Source organism: Nelumbo lutea, chromosome 4 (assembly GCF_056320005.1).
Source record: "Nelumbo lutea isolate HS-2025 chromosome 4, American lotus-T2T, whole genome shotgun sequence".
Classification (NCBI taxonomy): Eukaryota; Viridiplantae; Streptophyta; class Magnoliopsida; order Proteales; family Nelumbonaceae; genus Nelumbo; species Nelumbo lutea.
The window spans coordinates 82817907-82835989 of NC_142687.1; the positions used below are offsets into that span (position 1 = coordinate 82817907).

Genomic DNA, 18083 nt, shown 5'->3' on the forward strand with positions numbered 1-18083 from the left:
TTCCTGTTTTAATATATATAATAGATAGTAGACCATCAACATGGCTTTTAATTCAACTAAATTTTCCAAATACCAAGATTACATAATAGTGCATTATACATCTTTGATTCACAAACTTTTTATACGACCCAACAATTTATCACAAAACTTAGACATTCGATCGAAGTTATCCTTCTCTGACTCGACAACTAGTTCAACATCATCTAGTGGGTCTTTAGAAGGCCCTACCACATCTCCTTTGATGGTTATGCACTCTATGCTATGTTGGACATGTGATCTCCCTGGTATCCATGCAAAGAACCTACACCCACTTGCATCCTACAAAAAATATTGTGGACTAAGCGATTGAAGATTCAACTAAATTATAGAAACAAATAAATCTTACTTGGGGCTTTGCATAAACCCAAAATCGTCTCCCTTGTGGATCGGGCCGTTTAGAAGTGAAGACCCTACAAAACCCATTTCCACATGGACAACTCTTTGTCTCATCCTTCCAATAGAAGAAATTACATCTTCTATCAGGGATAAACTACAACAATAACCAAGAATTGGGTTAGATGATATGTTATCAAATCGGAAAAATCACAACACAATGTAAAACCTACGTAGTAGCGACAACCATAGAACTTCCGCCCAATATTCTCAATCTTCCCATTCAGTGCCACGACAAGTACACACTTTCCACCACCACATGATAAAAAAACCTCTGTGGTATTAGAGGGGTGCTCAAGTGCATGGGGATGATGTGCAAGGTGCATGGGGTGGGGTGGGGCAGGGTGGGCATGCGCGTGTGGGTGCAGGTGTGGACATGGGCATGTGCGTGCAGGCACAAGGCTGGGTGGGCGTGGGTGTGGGTGTGGGCTGGCGCGAGGCTAGGCAGGTGTGTGCATAGGCATGGGCATGGGTAGGCATGAGATTGGGCATGCTATGCTAGAGGCGGGGCTGGGTGTGTGCATGAGCATGGTGACGCATTTCATCGAACATCTGCAAGTCGAAATTCTCCTTTCTCCTCCTTCCTCCTTCCTCCTTCCTCCTTCTTACTTCCTTCTCCTTTCCAACCCTATTTCTTCCTCCTTTCCATCATTATTCCCAACCCAAAATAGCCTTATTTCCTTCTCCCTCCTTGGTTTCTTTCTTTTTTGTTGGGGTTTGATGGTCTAATGCATGTTCACATGGGAAATCTACTTCCTCCCTCCTCCTTCCTCCTGTCCTCCCTACTCCTTATTTAGGGACGTCAATACCCAACATGTCTTTTCACACTGCAAATCTCATTGTTCCCAACCCATGGTTTCCACAGTCACTCCCATGCCCTTAATCTACATCAGACCAGAGACCAAAATGCTATTCACATGGCTCCTTGGTGTGGGTGCACCAAACAAGACCACCATAACATCTTTTGGCTGTCACCTCTCTATCTATAAGGGGCATTTACGATCAATTTCCTAAATCTTAAGGGTAGTTTAAGACAAAGTGAAACAGTAGGAATAAAGTTAATCAATTTCCTAAATCTTAAGGGTAGTTTAAGAAATTTGCCCTATTAATATATTCTATACTATATATTATTATATAATTATAATTTATATAATATATTATGTATTATATATAAATATATAAAATATATATGAGCCATACTAGCCCGCTGGCCATGAATGCAGGCTGTGCCGGCCCAGCCAGGGACCTAAAACCCCAAGCCCAGCATGGCCCAATTTACACCTCTACACTCTATCAATGGATATGGGCTCAGGTTCCCCACCCCACCCCAAAAAAAAAATAAAAAAATAAAAAAGAAAATACACCCGGAGGGAGAGAATTAGGGCTGCAGTTGTCCAAATCATCTCTCTCTGTCCAGTCCTCACATTGCTTATCAAATCCCAACTACAGCTTGATGGAGTCAGGTTTTGTGTTCAGTCCGGCACCGGTCCAGTCCCGCCTCCCCTCCACCATCACAGACACATTTGAAAGTTCAGGGTTTCCTCACAAATGAAAAGTTCAGGGTAGTAAACTGTAATTTACCCTTATATATAAAACATCACCATCCACCATTTGAAGTTTTGAACAACCACACAGTCCTCTACCCTTTTGAAAAATCAAATGAGAGGAATAGACAAGAAATTGAGACGTGTGATTCAGCTTTGTAGTAGTTCAATTTCAATACCACTCCACTCGTACGTTTGATTATCAACAGTATCAGCAACGTATCAATTTGTATTGGCCCATAAAAACCAATATTGATACTCGAACTCCATTTGCTTGTAGTGAAATTTCATTTGCACCAGTACAAATTGCATAAGAGTGTACGTCAAGAGAGATTCACTTTTTGCTTCGAGTTTTACTTCTTTTTACTTCATTTACGCTAACACTGCAACCAAGCAAAACAAAGTAAACTTTGAATCGTCAATATATTTTAATTTGCATTCCAATTTTATGCACCAGTGCAGATGAAATCAGCATTGCAAACAAACTAAAGCCTCAATTTGAAGTCCACCTACAAATTCAAATTCAATTATGATGTTGTTAGGAATCAAACCGAAGCTCTTCACGTGGCAAGTAGGAAGAATTACCACTAAATTATACTACATGTAGAAACAACATAGGTTTTAACTGCTTAGCCACCTTCAATTTAAACAACACAATCCACCAAACATAAATCTAGTATGATGTTCTTATATTTTTGAACTTTCTCTTTCCGTCTAAATGTTCATATATGTCAGTTCATATAGCTACTAATTGGTATTTAAAAATTTAGTGTCAATGTGTCATATCAACCAGAAAAGGAATGTAGAAAGAAAATGGATCTTCACGTACTTGATCATTTCACCATTTCCCCAATCTTTTCCAAGTATGTCTTGGTAATTCATACTTCACAGAAACTATTAAATGTGTATCATATGCATTCAACCTCATTTATAGTCATTTGAACCTTAGATTTAGTGCTCTGAGCATTTGTTGGATTTACAGTTTCCTTCCTATACTCTTTGCGATATTGGTATTAACACATTGAACCTTGCCGAGGACCCCTTTGGTTTCTGGTTTCTGATTTAAGTTTAACTACCATTTCCTGTCTGGTTTTCAAAACATTATTTTTATTCTCTGATATTTGTGCAATCTTTTCTATGTAAACCCAACAAATTAACCAGCAATTTGTCAGTCTCCATTGAGATATAGTATATATACTTTAAGTCTTTAACCACTATATATTCCTCTTAAGCACGTTAGCACTACCATTCAATGCCAACTTGTGTTCCGTGACTTTGTTATTTAGTTGTCTAGTGCACAATTAACACAATGTTCTAATAAAAGGTGAAACAGAAACAAAAAGGGTAAATTTCATATGTGCTTCAAGGAACAAATTGTCATATAAGAGTCAAAGAGACTATCTTTGTCCTTCAGTGGAACCAAAGAGACTTTTCAAAAAGGAAAAATAAGGAATCAAAGAGAATGAAAGAGCTTGAGATGCCCGTTGTGATCCACAAACTCACCCATTTTTTCTGCAGCATCTCTCAAGGTAGCATCACTTTTGCAGAAAGCAAACCTAATGTATCTATTCTGATATGATTGATTATCCTCAGATAATTCATTTGAATGCAAATTCTTATGGAAAAATCCACATCCAGGTACAGCTGCCACCCCTGTTTGTTTTATTAGTTCTGAAGCGAAATCAATCTGAAAAGCACAAAATGTATTTTAAATCCATAAGAAAAAAACGTTGGCAAATGTTAAGAAAAGAGGTTATCTCATAATCAATTAAAATCCCACAACACATTAAAACAGAAGCTAGAATAGCAAGTAGCTCAACATCAGATATATCACTAAATCAAGATTTAAATACTAAGCAAAGAGTTCAATCATTCTGGAGAAGAATATAGCAAACCACCAGCTAAGTTGACAATACATATATTGTACAGTATGTCAGAATAACTCAGTAAGTTGTACTTGAGTGATGTAAGATAATAAGTTCTTAGAAATTTGCTTTGAAAATTATAGAAGGTAATAATTGATACACAATCTATGGCTAACATCTGTAAGTATTGAAAAGGTTTGGTTGATTTCTATGGGCTTGAGTTGATCTGAATGACCAATGAACCAGAAGTGAGATGGCTACTCGGTGTCCCTCCCAAAAATGGAGGCACAGGATCAAATCCACGGAACTGCATCCTGATCTATCCCCACCCTTGAATCCCCTATATTGCGTGATACCCAAAAAGCTTATCTGACTGGGAAGATCCATGGTGCTGAGTAGCCAAGTCTGCACTCTGAAAGATGAACGTTGTCTTGACCTTTTTTCAGAAATGTAGATTGGAAATTCTGCTCTTCTTTGCCATGTTTTGCACCTAGATGCTAAGAAAATCTCATAATGTCAATGAGGTAGCTGGATCCATCGTACATATCCCCCCAGGTGCGACAGGTTGGCTGGTAAGGATAATTGCAATCCGTGCAAGAGTATGGTGTCCATGGGAGTTAGCCGAGGGTGCAGTTCTTCATCTTATTGCTAATGGTAGTAAAATAAAGCTCTGGTTAGATTCATGACACCTAAAATGTGTATATGTTATTTTACCTATCAACCTCGCAATAGTGTGATTCAGTCTTTAATCCAATATGGAAATTGGCATGTCACTGTCCTGGATCTTAGTCAGCGCCTATTTGGTTGTATGCAGATCAAATAAGGGATTAAGTAGTTAGATTCCTTCACCTGAAGGATCCTACTCAATTATCAGCTAAGTAGTTGGTGTTGGACTGATGATGTCTAATTGTCTAGATCTATTTGCCTATTTTGTCATTTCGCACCTGAAGATTATAATCACCTATACTTCCATTTCAAGTCTACTCTATTTTGAAAGTTTCTTCAAGTATCTCTTGGCTAGATGAAATTAGGTGTTTATGTAATCACTTTTGTGAATTTGGCTTTATGTAGCAAAGCTAAGGGAGTGTCACTTAAGCTGGCTGCATTGTATATGGAAGGAAGGAAACTATGGGTGTTTGAAAACTTTTGTTTGCCAGAAGAATTTATCAAAATGACCAAAGGGACAAAAAGGCACAAGAGCATCATGTTGGTTTCACTGAAGCTAAAGAATATCTTGACAGTTGGCATAATAAATTCAACTTTCTTTTTATTCAGCCAGCTCTGTGATCAACCTCTTCACGGGAAATAGCAGGGTCTCTGATGTAGGACCAGCCCATAGTCCTTGGATAATTTTGAATGGTCTTCTTGATCAGAGTTTTATGGCTGTCAATGGCTGTACTGCCTTCTTGAAGGAATAAGCGAGAAAATAGGGAGAGAAAGAAGAGAGAAAATACCTGAAATCACTCACAGGGTGATCACTCTAGGGCATGGGAATCACTCATCATAGTTAGCATAAGCTGAAGAAAACTCGATATAATTCATTGCCTTTGTGTAAAACGTCCATACATATTTATAGACTCTAAACACATAATATTCCTAAGAGTCAAACTGTTAGACTCATAATAGTCTTAGGAGTCAAACTGTTAGACTCAATAATCCTAGTAGGACTCAAACTAAGCTGTCATATCCTATTTCAATTTAAAGAAGACTCAATAACTCTAATCCTACTTATGCAATGATTGAAATTTTAAATATAACCTAACTATAACTAGACAATTTAAGCCCTATCATTGGACCCCACAGAAAATTGTAAAATGACAAAAATACCCCTACTGTCCAAAAATACAGAAATACATAAAATATCACCAAATTCCAATTTTAACTCTTCAGCTCCTGCATCAGTCTCTCTCTGATCAATAGCTTTTAAGCTTTATTAGATCCTAAAAAGAATGATGTATGTACAATATGCTAAATATCCCTAGGTATAAGATGGAAATCCTTCCACCTAACCCACTCTTAGCAAATATATTACCCTTTGTTTAGCCGATGCAACAGCTAAACCATTGATTGAGTTGCATATTGCACCCCAGTGAAATGTTGCATCTGGTTCCCTCGCCAAATATCCAATTTCCCCCACGGTGTGTCTGTACTGCCATAATGCTTGGATATTGTTATTTTTTAAGTGATTTGCCCATATCAGTCCTTGCAGGACTGCTAGTAACTCAGCTCTTAAAGTCTCCATAACCAACTGGACCTAAATACAAGTTCAGTCCTCTCAGGAGGTCCCAAATCTCCAATGCTACTTCTATCAAAGTTCAACTTTACTTGGTGATTGTTAGGTTGGTCCCACAAGTGGTTTTCTCCTTTTATCCTCTATTCTAATTCAGGAATTTTCAAAAATCTATTGTGGAATTGAGAATATGGCTCATAAGAGTGTGACACTGTGGGTGGTTCAGTCTGCTTTATCACTAGCTATGGGCTTTCTGAATGGTGATTGCTTGGTCATGGGAACCAAGGTTCTTGTCAAGGATGATTATGGCTCCTGTTCGCTATTTTGAATCCATTTCTTTTAGTCATTGTTTTAGAAAAAAAAATAGAATAGATGATTATTTGGAAAATATTTTTAATCATATATATGAATTTATTTTTCCTATTAAGATGCCCATACAGGACTGTATAGGATGTAAATACTAGAAAAATCAAAGAAACTTGCTAACCATTTTCATAAAGAGATTAAGGCATACTGTACTATTATGTTGACATAACTATCATCATGCTTGAAATTCAAAATGGTACTTTTTTGGGCAACCACATACCCGTGGGACATTTTCAATTACATGATAACAGTTGGAAATCGAAACCCAAAGATACAAGTTCAAACTGGAAATTAATTAGTATGAGATAAAAAAAAAATGGAAGCATCAACATAGAAAATGAAAATTGACAGTTTTAATGTCTAGACGAGCCATGCTTAATGAATGTAAATGAATGATGGAGACAGATAAATCACAACTGGAAATTTCTGCCATATACATACAAAATAAGGATTTAATGCAAAGCAGTATGTTCAAAAGAACATCCGTTCATGATGGTGGATCAGATGTGCCAAATGAAAATTGTCATTAAGGGTGTAGCATAACTACTATTCATGAGAAACAGAAGTAATTTAAGCATCCCGTGAGTGAAGTAACATGCTAGTTGGAATCAGTTATGCACCATGCTAAGAAAGATCGTTATTTCAAGTTAAACAAGGCTTATTACACTCCAACTCCATGAAACAATAGTGTGGTTTATCTGGAAAAAAAAATAGCATTAGTGGGTAAAGGAAAATGAATAATGAGTTACAGGTGAAGTATTTTGCTTAGGTTTGTGATGCTGCATATTTTACCAATATAGCATACAGCCATGCAGGAACCTTCAAAATCAGGAAATATCCATAATTTATTTTAAGAAAAATTGACTTGAAAATGCAATCTCATTAATAAAATTCCATGTAACATCAGGGGCCCAAATTATTTCCTAGAGATGTTACGTTTTGTATCGTTATAATGAGACAAAAGTCATCCCAAGCGGGACCATATATAAAAGGTTCATTTACTTCTATTATAAATTTGCTTCATGATGAAAATAACCATAGGAAACAAAGGCAGTTTGAGAAGGTACATACATCAGAAAGTAGGCACTTCTTGGGAAGCTCTGCAAACACAAAAATCGAGCCCTGGGGTTTGAAATGTATCTGAAAACCAAGCCCAACCAGCATCTTGACAATGTAGTCCCGCTTTATTTCATACTCCTTGAACATCAAGGAGATACAGTGATTATGATGATGACAACTTTATTTTCAGGCAAAAAGAATATCAGTGGGTGAAAATGTTAACAACTTTACTAAGAATACCAGCTTAGCAATAATAGTCAGTGTTTTAAAAGCACAAGGCGCAGGGGTCAATTTGCGCCTGAGGCACAAGGCGCAAGGCGAGGCACACACCTTTTTGAATCAAGGCTCAAAAATTTAAAAAAAATAAAAAGCTAAAAAATAAAAAAAATGTCAGAAAAATAAAAAATGCAAAAAATAAAAATATATTAAGCATAATATTAATAATTATTAAAAATGTAAACTTTAAATTTTAAAATTAATGTTTTAAAAAACCTATTATCTAAAATTAAAATACATAAACATAACATGTAAAGCATATTCAAATGTGAATTTAAAAATAAAATCAAACATATAAAACATTTTCAAGCATGTAAACCCCACAACCTCTTTTTCTTCCTCAGTTGCATTACTTAAAGTAGCTAATGTGACGTAAAACATATTACATTCCTGATTCTACGAGCCGACTTTGTGACACGCCCCTCAAGGCAAGCCCAAACAAGTTCATGTTAGGGTCTTAAATTCTTAGTTCTCGCACAAAAAATAATGATTTTATAATTTTAATTGCTTTTAAGAAGATATTTTAGTAGGATGAATGAATGAACAAAAACTATAAAAATCATTATTTTTTGTGTGAGAACTAAGAATTTAAGACCCTAACATGGACTTGTTTGGGCTTGCCTCGAGAGCGTGGCACGGGGAGCCGGGGGCTCCCAGCCGTTAGGATCAAAAAAGCAAAAAGCGCAGAATTTTAAAAAGACGCACGCCAGGGCTAAGGCACAAGGCACATCAGGCACACGCCTAGGCGCACTAGGCATGCGCCTTTTGAAAGGGCTGCATCTAGGACTAAAATGCGCCTCGCCTGTGTGTCTAGGCGCACCTTTTTAAATCATTGATACTTGATAATAGTAATAACTAATAATAATTAAACTATCATATGCGAAATCCATTCAGATCATGGAAAAGCATACTCTTCTCAAGGATTCAAAGTATGTTGACGGACTTCTTAAAGCAGTTACAGCAGCTTCTTGGAAAGGTGCAGGAGCAGAATCTGTGATTTTTATATGAATGTTTCTGATTGCAGAGGCAATGCAGGCTGGAGCAATGGCCCATCCAAGTCTCCAACCTGTAAGGCTTTGCAACAACAGTAAAACAACAGACATCCAAAAACTGAAAATATAGACATCAACTCTGAACCAGTTGCAAGGGCAAAAAAGGATCATTTGATATAATAAAAAAAGAGAGAAAAGACAAGTAGAAAAGTTAACAGTTTATTTTGGGGAAAAAATATCATATAGATCTTCTTGTACTAAGTTATTTTAAGCCCAGGTATGGATGATGTCATGCTTACCTGTAACACTAAAAGTTTTAGATAATGATGAAGTGATAATGGTTCGCTCTTGCATTCCAGGAAGAGAGGCAAGGGATGTATGTTTTTCCATGTCAAAAGTTATATGCTCGTATACCTGCAATTAAGCCTCTAACCTCAGACAGCTGAAACAACCGAATAAAATTAGAGTTAACCCAAACAATAATAATGATGACGATGAAGATCATAATAGAATACCCCCCCCCCCCCCCAAAAAAGGAACTTCAATTGGATTTGTTTCTCAGTATGCAATACAACCAATATTACATGATCTGGTGAAAAATTAGTGGCTACTAAGAACAACACTTTGATATTCTCAATTCAACTCCAATAAAAACAAAAAGGGAACAAGTAACATTTGTCTGTAGCACTTGTTTTTGTCCATGCCTTCATGGGGATACACTACAGGGGGTAGCCCATCCCCCATACCCATAACTCCCAAAACCCCGGTGGCAGTGGAATTTGATCCCAAGCCTCTGCTACAACGAGCCAGGGACCTTACCAACTGAGCCACCAAATTAGATAAGCTTGTAAGACTCCACGGATGAGTCAAGCTGATGATATTCATCTTAGACATAAGACACCATGGAAAAGGATATCCATACCTCATCTGTTATAGCTAACCAATCCATGTCACAGCAAGCTCCAGCAATGGCTTCAAGCTCGTCTTTGCTAAAAACTTTTCCAGTTGGATTGTGGGGACTGCCATTTAATATAAGTATACTTGAAATGTTTGGAAAAATAGATAGCAATTTGTTGATACAGATAATCCCGAAAGCATAACTTGAGATTCAGAAGCAATACGAAATATATGTAATTATATAACTGCAATGGCAACCTGATAATCTTCACAAGTTGATTATAGTTTAAGAAGTGCTTTTTACCCCCTTTTTTTGTAAGTAGTGTGTTTTAGATGCCATATAAAGTTCAAACAGAATACAGGAATATTTGATCATGTCATCATGAAAACTTAAATTGCTACAACCAAACAAATCTCAACCACTCAATCAATATACAAATATAACAGATAAAAAGAGGCCATTTCCAGCTATCTGTGGTCTTGGAAGAGCTGGATTGGATATAAACATGACCTTTGGCATTTTTTGCACGAAGTATCTACTCTCAGACTTGAACCCGCATTAAATTTTATCATTACACCAAGTAATGGCCCCTATACAAAGAAAACAGATAAAAGAACAAATCATTCCTCTGAGCAATACCCTACTTCTGCAGGTAATGAACCAAGGAAAAGGCAACATGAGTTGACAAGCACACGATTCACATCATGAAACTAGATGACGAGAAACAGTGCACATTTATTATCATGGTCCAATGTTATTCTAAAAGTATGATTGAACTATATATACATTACTTAGCATGTTTTATGCATATTTAGCTCAATTTTTACTTCAGTTTCAAATATAAGAAAGAAATTTATACTAAGGATGGCTAATAATACTATAATTTGATTTAAAAGGCAAGTTTGCTTGTCGGTTCCAATCCAATCAGCATCATCCTGTGATAATCAGATGGAGTTTTCTCCTTAACCATAACTGGATGACCTTTTTTGTGTGTAAAAGTCTATCCAAGTAAATTGTCCATAGTTATACTAGACTTTATACATTTTTTTTCTGGGTTTCAACTCCTCTGAATTTATAACACATCAACAATGCCTTTAAAACAAGAACTTTTTAAATTCATAACTCGATTTGCTAAGAGATTCATTGACTGTTTCAAACCTGTTCAATACTATAGCCTTCGTTCTATCTGTAGCAGCCTTCATGAGTTTGTCTGGATCTAAAGTCCAGTGAGGTGGATCCAGAGGAACACGGACCTGATCAATTAAATTTATTGCAAGGGGAATTAGACTTTAGAATACAAGTAGTCAATTGAAAATACACAAATGAAATAAAACAAAGGTTCATTGCTCTTGGTAAACGAGAATACACTGGCTTACTGGGACACCTCCAGCCAAAGCGATACAAGTTTCATATGTTTCATAGGAAGGATCGAAAAGCAAAACTTCATCGCCTCGATCTATTGCTGCGACAAAACAATTTAAGCAAGAAATAATATACATAAAATCACATAAAAAACTGCATCCCTAATCAAGCTATCAAAACTGGCTTTCAAAAAAAGAAAAATCGAACAAACAAAACAGAGAATTACTGGCCAACACCGCAGCTGCAAAGGCCCCAGTCTGACCACAGCAAATAGCAATATCAGTAAGAGCGTCTACATCCAGACCATGCTCTTTCTTCATCTTTATTGCCAAGCAGTCACAAATTCCCTGCACATGCCTATTGATTACAAGTAGAAATATATCAAAGTTAATAATTAGACTGACATTAAAGAAAAACACAGAAAGAGAGGGAATTTTTTTGTTCTTTCTTGTGGAATTTGAACTGGATTACAAGATATGAGGCAGCTGGCTGCAGCAAACCTGTACTGGTTGAAGTCGGAGTTAATAGCTGAAATGGCTGCATCTTTGATATGCGGAGGTGCAGGAAAATCTGGAAAGCCCTCGGCAAGGTTGATTGCATTGGATGACTGGGCAAGGAGTGATATCTGTTGAATGGGGGAAGGATTGAGAGTCCGAGCAACTCTGGACAGCTTCTCCTCCATTTCTACTCTGTTCCCAAAGTCTAAAGCGACTAAAAGCTTATCCGGATGCATGATTGTTTCATTTCAATTCAAATCTATACTCAAAATTGGAGTAACAGGAGCACAATGGCTGAACAGTTGGAATTCATGAGTTATAACCAATCATCAACTGGTATCATAGAAGTGATATCCGATCAGTTGGAATTCATCAAAATTCAGGGAGGGTTTTGATTGGTCAAGGTTATTGCCGTATCATAGATTTACACCTTCTATACAGTCTGTGACAGATGCCCGCTTACGTATAATATCCATACACATGTAATGGGACACCTGTTAATAACGTGGCCGAAAGACCTCCTGGCGCCTCACACGCACATCGAAACATCTCCTGTACTTTTGAGCTATTATTCACGGGAGATGTGCCTGTGAGGCGTCCATTTGTGAGAAACAGATCCCGTCACAATGGTAACAGGAGCTTGGACCCAACGTTTGACTGTTACTGTTATTGATTAATTAAGAACGACTTAATTCTAATGTCTTAATTGGGAGTATAGCTCATAGGTTGGTGGGTCTTAATAAATATATTTATATTCATATTTTGTTATTAATGGGTCACGTGAAAAAGAATGATTCTCAAATGGTTCATTTATTTAGTTTTTTGATAAGAAAAAAGAATGTTCTTTAGTCTCCACGAAAGGATGCACGGTTCTTCAAGCATGAGAAAACTATAAAAGTTGATAAGAAAAGACTTGAAGTTTTGGGCCATATTATGGGCTTCCCATGCAGCCCAAACTTCAGTCACATTGATTGTAGTACAGCCCACTGAGTACGTTTTGTAATCCAAAACTTCCTCACCAAAATTTATGGTAATACAAGCAATAGCGTAAGAACCATCATTCTTTCTTGAGGCATTGAAATTTATCTTAATCATACCCTCCTTTGGCCCTTTCCACATGACTACTTTCCAGATTCTTGGATTATCTTATTTAACATCAAAGGAAGAGCTTAACTGAAATTCCTTGAAATTTTGATGAGCTTTTTCGATAATAGCCAGGGGGGACCTATTATTGAACATTCTTTCATTTCTATTCTTCCATAAAAACCATAAAACAAATTTTTTCATAGGGCACATGGTCCACAATATTTGGATTATTACTTAAATTGCACCAACCAGAGAAGGGTTGAACATTTGCCACACTTGTAGAGAAAAGGTACACTTAAGAAAGATATGCTCAGAATACTCGATTTCACTGCAAAAACAATGGGAATCATTAATGGGTAAGCCCTTAGATATGAGCATAGCCTTTGTCGGAAGGTGATTATTTAAGAAAAAATATATAAATATTTTCAATTTTGGGGGAATCCTAAGGCCCCACATACCTTATTGAGAACCTGATTTACACCCCCACTACCTCTTGCCATGCAATAGACCTCCTTATAAGTTGACTTAATGGTATCATCCTTTGACTTTGAAGGAATCAAAATAGGCGTAATATTGTTCTAAACATGATTTGGAACAATACTACGGATCCTATCTTCTTTCCACACCTTTCTCTCGTGATCTATAAATTCCTCGACTTTGATATTATTACTAAAATTAGGAGAATCACTACTCACTATCTCCTCAATAAAGCCAAGATCGATCTATTTATCTTTTCAGAAAAACACTTTCTTAAGTAGGTTTCTAGCATTAAGAATTACTCTCCAAGCCCAAGAAATACCTTTCTTAATAGGGGTATTCCAAATATTTATGGGTAGCCAGCTTCATTCACCCACGATAAATTTTTTAGGTCAAGCCCACCCCAACTTTTGGGTAAGCATATTTTGTCACACCTCATTAAATGGAATGGATTTTTGCCATTATTCTTTGACCACAAAAAATCTCTTTGACTCTTATCGATATTCTTTATAACACTATTTGGAATATTGAAAAACCTCATGATAAATTGAGGCATGGAACTAATTGTTGAATTCAGGAGAGTCACTGCCAACAAATGTGAGAGTCTTCTTCTTCCACCCCACCAACTTACTATTTATTTTAGGGTAAAATATAAAAACCTTCCCTATAGTTCTATTTTGGCAAAAACCTCCCTTGAATTTTTAATGATCTTGACAAAAACCTCCCGCCCGTCAGTTATTCAGATGAAAAATCAACAAAATTACAAAACTACCCCTAATTAATTGTTAAGAAGTCAATAAAATATTTCAAAATGTCGGACTTGCCCCCGCTTCCCCTTACTCTCGCAATAGAAGGGAATGGCATGAAATCCTTCCCCTGATCTCCCCTCACTGGTTTTTCTCGTTGATTTCTTCTTCTTCTTCTTCGTGGCATTGAATAGAATTTCAATAATTGATCATCAGAGTATTGAAGAGATTAAATGACCATTAATGACGATGACGGTTAAAGTGCCCATTCGTATCGATATTCTATGCAAATAGACCCTGTCTGTCTGTCCAAAGGGGAGAAAAAGAGTGTCGATACTTTTGCCTTTTAGCCATTTTGTATTGACTTACTTGGAGGGATCTAGACTGTTAATTAATTGTTGGTCGGCTAGGGTTTCTGCTATATGTATTTTTGGATCACGCCAATGGAACTACTACGATGATTGATGTACAACTTCTGCTTTAAAATGAGTTTTAGAGATCGATTTTGCATCTCTGCCTCGTCTCTATGTTAAATTCATGGAAGCGGATTCTAAGAACCTGATGTTGTGATCCTGTAATTAGGTGTTTGTGGGTATATGTTGTATAAATGTCAGAAGTTAAAGCGATGGAACTGGAACCACTCCAGCTACTTAGGAAACGAGAAGGGCGGATTTTATAGGTGTCGAGGGGATCGAAGGTGACGGTGCTCAAGTAGAGAACCTAAAGGATTAGGTTAAAGGATTTCTGAAGCCTGTAGCCGAAATGCTTTAGGAGTTAACAGAGTCTTGGGAATGAGGACTCGTATATTGTTAAGAAGTTGGGAGGGCCTTGGGCAAAGGTTTCTAGTAGGCTAAGTTTTAGTCCTCTCGTCTTGTGAAGGTTTCACTACTGATGGACTCATTGCCATTGTTTCCAATTGTAGGTTTTTTTTCATTCGCTACTCATTTTTGTTGCTTTGTACTCAGCGGCAGCTTGAAACTGATTTTTCATAGGTTTAGCTAAATCCTGAAGTTCAGAGAATGAGTGAGCTTGAAGGAGGATGCTGTTGATAGTTGTCGAAATTCTATTTGCCGCCACCGTAAAGAAGATAAACAGTGCCTTTTGGGTTGCTCCAACTCAATTGACTCGATGGAAGAGAGTGGGGACAGTGGAAAAGAAGAAGAAAAAATCAACGAGAAAACCAGTGAGGGGAGATCGGGGGAAGGATATCACGTTAACACTTCGAAATATTTTATTGACTCCCTAACAATTAATCAGGGGTAATTTTGTAAATTTATTAATTTTTCATCTAAACCACTGATGAAAGGGAGGTTTTTGTCAAAATCTTTAAAAATTCAAGGGTTCGTTTTTTGGAGATTTTTGTATTTTACCCTTTATTTTATCCAAAATCACATTAAAAGCGTGGTTCAACCGTTTAAAATTGAAGCTCCGAATTTAAACCATAATTTAAATGGCTCTGATATCACGGCTTTGGGGAAGAGATATCAAAGCCATTGTAGCCCATGGCACCTTGAATTGGATGAAGCGACGTAAAATGGGGCCACCACAATGCATCAAGGGCCCTGATATCACGGCTTTGGGCCAGCGCTATACTCCATTGGTTTCTTCTCAAACAATACACGGGTTTCCAAATATGGCCTAGCTGGCAGTTTAAAACCTTGGTCCATCATCCATTTACGTGGGTGAAAGAAAAAAAGTAAGGGGGGGCCTGAAGCCTAATGTTTTTCTTTGTTTTTTTCATAAAAAAAAACATCCAAAAGCAAAACACATTGGATTAACAGTAAAAGCATCTTTTAGTCAATCAGATGATAAATACATAAAAGGTGGTTCAAATGATAATGATAAGATATCGAGAATATTACAAGCAAAGTTTTGGTAATCTATGAGCCACAGACTTGAAAGCTGGACAAATAAAAATAAAGGTAGCACTTTGTAGGTAGGGCTACGAATAGTGTCCAAATTTCAATTTCAATCCATGATGGACGTTGTGAATTCAGTCCATTTATAACTGGATCGAATATAGACTACCCCTATCCGATCTTTATAATACCCAATTGGATTTGATTTAAACATATATGCTCATATCATATATATTAAAACTTTATATTGTCTCTATCGTAAAGTTGGTTTAAATGACTAAATGTTGTATTTTTACTAGATTGTAGTAGGTCCGAGTTTTTTTGTTAATGAAATACAATATTTAAGTATTTTTTTAATTTATTTTATATTTTTTATAATAATATATAGTATTTGGAACATTTTCAGTTTTATTTATTAATTATTATTAATGAAAAACCTATGTTGCTAGAGAAAAAGAACATGATATTTGAAGGGCTTTGATCAATCAAAAAATCTATGAATTTTGATTAGTGGTACTACTTGATTGGTTACCACTTTTATGATACTATTCGATTGGTTATAAGTTTTTCCAACATCCACCTTTCCATGCAAGATTTTAAGTATCAGAAACACAATGTGTATGGAAAAACAATTTTAAAAGGTGTATTGTGATATATTTTGAATACACATGGATGCAAAGAAAAGAAATCAAGATATATATATATATATATATAAACACATGGAAAGCTAAAAACACTCAAATAAATCATAAATATACATTAATAACATTAAATATAAATCTTAAATGAGGTATACATATATAAGAATCACATACTCTAATGGTTTCATGAAGAAATACATCATAATTAACATATGGGAATACATTAATATTTTCTAACAAAGCTATAACTACAAGCTTATATGTTGATAAATTATTCACCAAACTTGTACCTTCAGTTTTCAAGTTGGTAATTATTTTGGTATTAAAGTAATTATCTTGTATTTACTTTTATTTAAAATAACAAAATATTCAAAAATAAATAAATTTTTAGTGGTTTTATGGAATTTTATTTATTTTCCAATTTTTCATGAAACAAATCTTATGTCTAATTATAACTAGGAGAAGAGTCCAATTATCCTATACAACCATCCAAGATACATTGATGCAACTTTTAAGTGGATATATAATTAATATTTTTTTTTGTTATTAAAATAATTATTTCTATATTTTTATTCCAAAAATTCAATTTTTAACAAGAACTTTTAATGGATCCATGATATGATTGACCATCTATAGATTCACAATATACTACTCTTTATTATTAGATCATACCAAAAATATAATTGTTTTCTATTATTTTAAATTTTCCCCATTTTTCCCTACAATGTCACATGGATTTACTTATAGCACAAAAAAGAATAGATTCTTAAGATAAAAAGAGTATATAAATTCATATTCAAGTATTTTCATGCATTCGAGCAAAAGAAAAGGTAAAAAAACTGTACATATAATAAACGAAATAAAAAATCATATATATGTTTGCACCTTTATGTTGAAAACTTTTTTGAATTTTAATCTTTTTTTTTCATTTATTTTTTGTAAATTTGGTGGTTGGGAGTGTTTAGAAAGCTTGGGCATGAAAGAAGACTTCTAAAGAGGGTTAAAACCCCAATTTTGCTAAATCTTAAAAATCTATTTTTGCCTCCCTGTCTTTTGTACTATATCGACTGATACACCATCAATACAAATATTGATACGGTTAATATAGGCCCAATGCACACTATACGTATTCCGGTACACATCTTAAAACAATGAAAAAGAACGAAACTCACCTTCTCAATGCGTTCCACATATCAATACCTTGCTGGACTGATACATATCGATGAATATGGTCTGATATGTTGTCAAATTTTGAACCTTCTTTCCATGTATAATAGTCGAATCCTACTATTAAGTATCCTATTGCAATTTAAATTCAATTCAAATCTTTATATAAACCCATGGATAAGATCATATTCAAATTCAAATACAAACAAATCAGTTTTGTATCTGTTTAAATCAACTCAATCTATTTGCACTCCTAATTAATGGTTTTATTATTGACTACTAAACCTGTTAATGGGCCAAGTTGGGACAGGTTTTTGGCTAGGCTTTGCCTCTATATTAACAAAAGCCTTTCAGGCCTGAGCCTGAGCTTAGCTCGACCATTGGGTTTAGGTCTTGAGCTCGAGCCCAACCCTCATGTAAAGCCCAAGGCCCTCCATGAAAATTGGACAAGATTTTTTTACTCAATAGCAAAACTGATTTATTTATATTAAATGGCCTCAAAACTTAACAAATATTGAAAGATCTTATTATGGCTTGATAAAAGAGAAGAGAAAAAAAAAGAACAAATATATTATATATTTTGGGA

General features: G+C 35.7%; 1 protein-coding gene across 4 annotated transcripts; it reads right to left on the minus strand.

Moving 5' to 3' along the window:
* Nucleotides 1-45: 45 nt before the first annotated feature.
* On the minus strand, nucleotides 46-11960 carry LOC148861372 (uncharacterized). Of its 4 annotated transcripts, XR_016113192.1 has the most exons (12): nucleotides 11525-11960; nucleotides 11251-11381; nucleotides 11039-11124; nucleotides 10821-10915; nucleotides 9687-9783; nucleotides 9064-9178; nucleotides 8684-8838; nucleotides 7509-7634; nucleotides 3480-3663; nucleotides 2014-2359; nucleotides 386-529; nucleotides 46-318 (listed from the first exon to the last, which is right to left on the minus strand). XR_016113192.1 is itself a non-coding variant. In XM_088985789.1 (10 exons), the coding sequence occupies exons 1-10, from the start codon at nucleotides 11755-11757 to the stop codon at nucleotides 2349-2351; spliced, it is 1233 nt and encodes a 410-aa protein (XP_088841915.1). In that variant the 5' UTR covers nucleotides 11758-11960; the 3' UTR covers nucleotides 1970-2348. The 4 variants fall into 4 exon arrangements, 3 of the variants coding, with proteins under 3 accessions (XP_088841915.1, XP_088841914.1, XP_088841916.1); XM_088985789.1 differs by lacking the exons at nucleotides 46-318; nucleotides 386-529 and having other exon boundaries at nucleotides 1970-2359; XM_088985788.1 differs by lacking the exons at nucleotides 46-318; nucleotides 386-529; nucleotides 2014-2359 and having other exon boundaries at nucleotides 3302-3663.
* Between the last annotated feature and the right edge of the window lie 6123 nt (nucleotides 11961-18083).